The sequence below is a fragment of the Pteropus vampyrus genome, unplaced genomic scaffold (genome assembly GCF_000151845.1).
Source record: "Pteropus vampyrus isolate Shadow unplaced genomic scaffold, Pvam_2.0 Scaffold9, whole genome shotgun sequence".
NCBI classification, from domain to species: domain Eukaryota; kingdom Metazoa; phylum Chordata; class Mammalia; order Chiroptera; family Pteropodidae; genus Pteropus; species Pteropus vampyrus.
Window position 1 is genome coordinate 17,695,711 of NW_011888790.1, and position 8,434 is coordinate 17,704,144.

At 31.6% G+C, this 8,434-nt stretch overlaps 1 protein-coding gene across 1 annotated transcript in view; it reads right to left on the reverse strand.

Annotated features, from left to right (window-relative positions):
* Positions 1-3,175: 3,175 nt before the first annotated feature.
* Positions 3,176-8,434, reverse strand: part of RASSF9 (Ras association domain family member 9) — a 22,640-nt gene continuing 17,381 nt past the window's right edge. Inside the window, exon 2 of the mRNA XM_011374982.1 lies at positions 3,176-4,594. Coding sequence (XP_011373284.1) covers positions 3,334-4,594 — 1,261 coding nt within the window. The 3' untranslated portion in view covers positions 3,176-3,333. The remainder of the gene's footprint in view (positions 4,595-8,434) is intronic.

Consider the following 8,434-nt stretch of genomic DNA (forward strand, 5'->3'; position numbering starts at 1 on the left):
CATGTACAGCAGATGTTTAAATAAATATAAAAATAAATTTTAATGGATTAGGATAGTTTCGACCCATTAATGAAGGGCTATTTATTTATTTTTCAATAAAAAGAGAAAATAAAATTGATATTTCATTTAGGATATTTCAAAGTTATTTTGTGTGTCTACCCTTTAAAATCTAACTTTATAAAATATTTTTTTCTTACATGCGTACAATACAGAGAATACCATATTTAACTATCAATGGGCTTTAAAAATATTTGCATTGATTTAAACTGATAATTCTGCAAATTAAAAATAAAATAAAAAATTTATACCACGTTAAAAAATTTTATAACAAAGATTTAGTGCCTCTCTCAGAATTTATAAGTAGAATTACTATTGATATTTTCAGTCTGCTAAAATGCATATTTATGTATAAAATGCACAAGCATCATTTCCTATACATTAAAATATATTTTTTAAAAGTTTACAATCATCTAAAATTTAGCAACTCAGTTCAAAAGCTGAGAAGGGGCAGAGAGGTTGATTGAAGGAAGAAGGGTTAACAAGATAAAAGACAAAGTATATAAGACGATCAAAAAAATACACTGGACAAGGGAAGTTAGATAAGTGCATAGATAAATATATGCTAAGCTAGAATATAAATGCTCCTCTATGAAAAGTACACCTAAAATATTTGTGGGTTCAGAGCTAAGATATTAGAACTGGTTGAATGAAACGATAAATGTTTCATAGAAAAGGTAACACATTAAAGACTGAAAATGGGTAGAATTTCAGTATGGCAGATGGAGCAAAAGAGACATTCCAATTGGAATGATGAACAAAGCACAATCTGAAAATCTGTCCTGTTATTAGAAGAAAGACTAGCCAGCTTTGGTTTGCTATTTCTAGCTGCATGTAGCAACTGCATAGTTAACCTGGCAGGTTACTCAAGAATTAATAAATGCTTTAAAGCTTGTATAAATAATTGGAACAGTAAAGTTTCTATCAAGTTCTATATTTATAATTCCAATTCTCACTTAATGTATTAATGGTTAGTTCCATTTCCAAAGATGAAGGCATTATTTTAGTATTTTTTGTATTAATATATTACTCTAAATTCGAGACTCACCATGGTAACTGATGCTTTAATATTGTAATCAATCAAAAGTTCAAATATATTTGTAAAACTACAGAACAATTAGAAATCTTAATGTGACTTTAATAATCAATGTTCCTGCTTTCCTGTAAAGATATAGTATTGGCCTTTAGAATGCATCACTGTGCTTAACTGTATAAAAGCAGAAGTTAATTCAAAGTTTCTAGAATAAAATTATCTGTCTGGTCCTATTTCTTATCAAAGTCTGGTTTGAATTCAGATAATTAAGCAAATAATATAGCAGATAAACAATTTTTTTTTTCACTATTTTGTCACTAAAGAGTAATCCAAAGAGATTACTTTCACTTTAGGAAAACAGAATTACCATTGGTCTGTCAATGATGATATCTTCTGAATTTAATCTCCAGAAGTAACAATGAACATGTCCATAGCTTACCATATTGCTAAAAGATTTAATAGAATATTAGGCAGATAAACTTTTCTTTCTCAGATAACTATTCAATTCCTTATTTTTTAAAAAAAATCAAACCCATGTTAGCATTATTACTTAGTCTTTATCACTGTGCCTGCCCTGGAACGGAAATCCCTACTTTTTTTACCAGCTAACTTCAAACAAGGCTTTCAGCAATATCTTGGTGCAAAAAAAAAATGATAAAATAGATGCCTCCCCAAAGTAAAATACTAAAAAAATTATAAAAATCTTCCCAAAGATTGGTGAAAAGTCTCGAGGATGGGAGGATAAAAAAATAGATTAAGAAACTGAATTAAAACATGCGCTATAAAAAGCATAAGAATAAAAAGGAAGCAATGAGAAATACTGGAAATCTTAAACAACATCCACATATTAAAACTAAGTAAAATGATATTTCTACTTACATGTGCACTGACACACAGGAAAGGTGTCAGCCAAAGAAAAAATAAACTATAGCAGTATTCTTTTAATCATACAATTAAATTGTTTTTAATATGATTATATCATGTGTGATTATATCACAGGTGAAAAAACAAGAGAGAGGAGAAGGAGAGAAGGGAGAGAGGGAGGGGAACTGAAAATCAAGCAAAACTAATCCTAGTCTGGCACTATAATGATTGTCAGCCAAGGTAGGATATAAATAATCTATTTGATTTCTTGGATATTTACTAGCATGCTTAGGAGTAGGGAGCTGAGCTAGTACTCTTTTTAGTTTGAACCTTAGATAAAGTAGTACAGAGACGATCTGAATTACAATATAGAAGAATAAAAGTTTTTTGTCCATGTGAGTTCCTCTCTGTATGCTCAGAGACAAAATGCTAATACTTATGCCATATACACCTCTATTTTACCCACACAAAGGACCCCAAGTTTCATCTCTTAAATTTTTGTAGATAGGGCATAAACCAACAGGACTATAATTCGGACATTTTCTCTGTAACCCACACCATACTTCATTCAAAGAATGAACCTGCACAAATCATTAGTTTGATCCTAATATTTGCATTGTCAGATAGAGAAAGCACATACCTATTTCTTAATAATTTTAGGCTTCTTCAGAAAAATTGCTGTTGTATGCAGTACATGACCCTTCCTCATTTATACCCCTGCTGCTGGTATTTGTACATATCTCAACAGCAGCCTTCCTACCTTCTATTGCCTAGGCCTAGACAGATAGAGGGATTTAGGAAGTGACAGAGATGATGTACATTCTAAGTATCAATGAAAAAAAAAAAGATTTGAATTAATACAGTTACAATAGAGCAGCTGTCATGTACTTTACAGATTTAAAAATTCAATGAAACAGCACAGAAAAAAATATTATAGCACATTTTAATTTTACTTGTTCATGTGTACTGTTTCCATATATTGACTGTCTTATATTAATAATTAGTGTACTGTTTTAATTTTACTTGGTCATGTGTACTGTTTCCATATATTGACTGTCTTATATTAATAATTAGTTTTAAGTTTCTATATTTCTTATAGAAACTATGGGAAACTATAATTCCCATCAAATTATTTCTGTTATACACCAAGCTATTTGTTCTGCATTCCTAAAAACAGTTTGTTTGAACTTGTAATAATTAGGTCACATTGGAAATCTTAAATCAAAAACAAACTTGAAAATTTCTCTAGTTTTTATTAACTACTGGATACTTTAACATGATTTACCTTTTTTTCAGAATGTAATATTTAAAATAAAATTTCCTATTAAATTAAACAAGCATGAACAATACTAAAGTAGGTCAGAAAGAAGCCATTCGAATTATGTTGACAACAGCACCACGTCTCCTACAGTTGTTTCTGAGTCCTGACTATGATTAGAGCTGATCCCAGTGTCCGAGTCTGTGTCATTTGTATACATATTAAATACTCTTTGAGTAAAAAGAGGAACCTCCTCACTGCTGTTGGGGACCTCAGACTCTTTCCCTCTGTTTTCCTTTAGCTGGCATCCATCTTTGTTGCTAATATGAAGTGAACTGAACTCCTTGGCCAGGAGCTCATATTCTTTGGCTTTCATCTGAAGCAATGAGTCATTGTATTTAATCTCTTTCTGGATGCCATTCAAATGAGAGTGGATTTTCAAACCAGCTTTCATGCTTTTCTCCAAATCACACTTAACACTTTCTAAATTAGAACTTTCAAGTTCACTTGCAGCTGCACCTTCTGCATCTTCATTTATCTCAGTGCAAACACTTTTTACCTCTTTTTCTATTTCAGCAGAGAGCTTATCAATGAGCATTCTGTAATATGTTAGTCGTTCCTCTAGCTGTATGATTCCATCACTTTCACTCAGGTCCTCCAGAATCTGGTTTTCATCGTACTGCAAGTCTAGCTTTTGCTCAACTTCACTGAAACTGGGCATTAAATATGCATCCTGGACATAATTTTCTCCATCATTTTCTACCCGATCGAGGTGGAACTTAGCCTCGCACTTTTCAATTTCCAGATCTAGCTCTTTCATTCTCTTGACTTGCTGATGAATAGTATGGTCCTGGGAAATAATCAGATGAACTAAGGTCTCCATACTATCTCGATCATAGGAAACTGTGTCTTGCTTAATTTTAGCCAGTTTCCGGAAAGTTTTTCTGACTATTCTTTTTTGCTTATCTGGTGGTAATGTCTTCATGTAGTTTGCTGGGCTGAGCTCCCACAGTTTTTCTGTGTTTTGCACTAATTTGGCTTCAGCTGTCCGCCACAAGGGAACTGGTAGAAAAGCATCTGCTTTAACCAGAACAAATTGCATGTTGGGCTGCTCATCCCCCCATGCTTTCCAGAGCTTCAAGATTCTAGTTAATGGAGGAAGAACCCGTTCCGAGCCTCTCCACTTTTCTATGATGCAGTAATCACTGGGCTTCCCCAGAAGAAATCGTTTCTCTCCAAATGTAGTCTCGTGTTCTTCAAGCAAAGCCTGGATGACATCAGCAGAGGTGGTGCGTTTAGTTAAGCCACAGACAATCTTTTCTTCTTGGCAAACCCAAACCACAATTTCCTTCTCTTCTGAATCCATGTCTTTAGTTGGAGATCTGAAACAAAAACAAAGTACATTATGTTTCTGTCATCGCCCGTGTAAATTCTGATAGATGATTTAACTTTAATACCCTTAAGGAGAGATGCATTTTGAGGTTGAGACTACATAGAATCAGAAGTTTTACTGAAAGAGAAAAATCTTAAAACTGTGGAACATATCTTAATTTCCTTGTTATTTCCTAGTGGTCTCCGGAAAGACCAAATTGTCATCAAAAACAACTAAGGCTATTTTCATTTATTTTTAGAAGTCGGCAACAATATGACTACAGTTAAAACTTCTAGAGTTAAGCAAAGATTAATAAGAGAAGATAAAATAAGACTAATTTTGCTGGAGCCTTGTAACTAGCAAAAGACCAAAGAAGCATAGGTAGGAAGGGTGAAATGATATTAAAATCATAGAGTAGAAAATAGTTCATTATTGAAAACTGTCATTTTTCATTCAAGAAATTTTATTGTATGCCAACCATGTGCCAGACATGGCTGAAGATGCTAAAGATCCAGCAATAAACAAAGGAGACGAGGTCACAGACACAAAGTGTAATTAATATAATATTGGATAGTGGTAAATGTTAGAAAGACTATTAAATTGGATAAAGGGATAGAGAGTGACTTGGAAAAAAAAGAAGTCTGTTTTATTTAGAGTATTTAGGAGAGACTCTCTAAGAAGATAACATTTGAATAGAGACATAAATTATAAGGAGGCAATCAGAGGCCTAAGGGGAGAATTCCAAAACGAATGAACAAATGTGCAAGGGTCATGAAGTATGTTTAAGGAACAGAAAGAACATGAATGCAATTGGAGGCTGAAGATAAGCAGATTTGGAGATTGTTGCTGGTAAGGGAAAGAGGTTAAATGACAGGGGATGAGGTATAGCAGAAAAGCATAGCCTTGTGGGCCATAATAAAGTATTTGAATTTTGTTCCAGTTTTAATGAGAAACCATGGGAAAGTTTTAAGCAGAGGAAGGATATGATCTAATTTATGCTTTAAATATATCTGGTTTCTGTTTATGGAATGGACTGTAAAAAAAAAAAAAAGGCAAAAAGTAAAGTCAGGAAGGCTTAGTTGAAAGCCTAGTGCAGAGATCTGTGAAAGAGAATTATTTGGACTAAGGTTTTAGCAGTAGAGATACTAGGAAGTAGTTAGAGTTGGAACATTTATATAAAGTAAGGACTTGACAGTAATTTACTTTATAGTATAGAGTAATGGGGGAAAAAATAGTTTTCTGAGGAAAAAAGAGGCACAGGTAGTAAAAGAAGCAAGGAAGTTCGTAATTTCCAGGTTATACTTATTGGAGAATTTTACAATCATATTTCCATCATGACTGTAGTATCAATTCTAATGATAAGTTTCTTATTACATCAGTGGTTCCCAGAAACTAGACTAATGATGCTCAATATCATTTCATTAAAAAAAAAGAAGATTCAAATAAAAAATATAGAAAGGATGTAAATATACATCAAAATTAAACCAGTTTAAAAATCCAATCACTACTTTTTAGAAATACTTCTTTTCATTTGGTCACAGACCCATGCAGACCTACTCATCTGATATACAAAATTTAACATTAGAACTGGAACTAAATAAAATGTTCCCTTCCCAACTTTTAGAAATTTACTATCTAGTAGAAGTAATGACATCTACAAACACATACACAACAAAGGTTAAAAATACAAAAACTTAAACTAGATAAATTGGTTTGTAATGTAATATAATGTAACAAACAGTTCTTACAGAATGATTTAAATTTAGTAATTGAGACATATAACCTCCAATTCTAAAGCAACAAAATAAAAATAAGTACATAGATTGCCTGCCTAAGAGTATTGTTTGGTTTGGTTTGCTTTGTTTTTGTATATGTTTATTGGGGAGAAGGGATACAAATTTTACTGGACCTTAGACTTCCCAGAGAACATAATTAACCACATACAAATGAAAAAATCATAGAGCTTTAATTTATAAAATCATATATCCCAATAATTCACTTTTATTTTTATTTTATCCCAATGTTTTAGTTCCATTTATAATCCTCGTTGTCAATCTGATTAATGATATTAATCTTTTTTTAGTGCCCTATACTCTGCCTTTGCTCAATGTTACTTAATAGAGCAATTAAATTTTTTTCCTGCTTATTGAATATACATTTATTGATATTTACTACTTCCAATCCAACAAAGTTGCTTTTATTTTAGATGTTTCTTGGTTTGCAGCAACCTTGATTTTAACAACTCATGCATGTGGTAATTACTAATGTCATCTCCATTTTACAGATGAGAAAACTGAGACAAAAAGAGGGAAAGTAATATGTCTAAAATCACAAAGCTAGAAAGTGGCGATGTCCCTTCCAACTCTGGTTTTAAGTGTTATTAATTTAGAGGTTGATTAGTCCTAGGACTACTCTTTAAAAATAAATTACTATAGCTATTATTAATACCCACTTACAAATATTTCTCAATTTATGAACTGATTACCTTTCAAGTTATTTTTAAATTAATTGCTTGAAACTCAATGCATTTTTCCCTATAAAATTAATGTTCCACCTGATATAATTAATCGAATTCCTGGTTTGCCTTCCTCAACTCTATTATTTGTTCATTTGAACATCTAGTATAAAGGTAAGTATTAAAGGAGTCCTATGTATCCAAGTCTATAATATTAAGGGAGTTGGGACAAAGAGATTGATGACAGATGGTAATGTTAACATGGACGGTGTTTGCAAGAGTGGTTCTCTCTAGATACTCTGGGAGAGGGTAACCAATAAATGGACTTCCTGATGGGATATAAAAATACTATAGCTATTTGCAAGAATAGATTAACTATAATTTACCTGGTTATAAAACGGAGATTGCTTGGATTATAAAATTTATAATTTACATTACATCATAGAGTGAAAGTATTACTAAAAAATGATACATTCATAAATTAAAGTAATTATTATATTCACATTTAATTCACACCAGTTTAAATTTGGATTTTTAGGTTAATTTGATAAATCTTCATGTATAATTTACAAGCAGATATGAAATTTAGGCAGGATTTAGTCATATTTTGGTTTCAAAGTTTGGTACTAAGCATCTCTAATATCTTATTATCCACAAAATTTCTTGAATAAATTATATGACTAGGAAGATTTGAATGGGTTATCCACATCACAAACATATAACAAGGTTATTTACTTTAAGGTGTCTACTTTAGGGAGGTAAAAAAAAGAAAAATAACATTTTTAAATGATAATGTAATGTTAAGTAGGGTATTTCAAATTTTGTTTCCAAATAAAACACGAAAATCAATAAAACTTAAGGAATTTTACAATGAAATATGTGTTGAAGAATTGATTAAGATTATGGTTGTGTTTTGACTTGATTTGAACCAGTTTGTCTTTCATGAATGGTTCATAAAAAATAATGTTCTTAATATATAAACCATAACTCCCATCAATACATAACTGTTTCATGAAATCATCTTTTACTATGCTTTACTCATTGGAAGCTGTATTAAAAATAATTTGAAACATTATTCAAGAGATTATACTACACATTCTAAATATATATTATACTACATCTATAATTATGTAGTAGATAATTACATTTCTCATGCACATACTTTTTTATATATGTATTTTTAATATTTTATTAAATTTGATTATATTTAATATATCCTAAGGTTCTCATGGGAATATTTTGTTGCTTGGCACAGCGTTCCCCAATCTTTTTGGCAGCAGAGACCGGTGCTCCTATGAGAATCTAATACCTGATGATCTGAGGTGGAACTGAGAGATGATGCTAGCACTGGGGAGCAGCTGCAAATACAGATGAAACTTTGCTAGCTTGCCCACC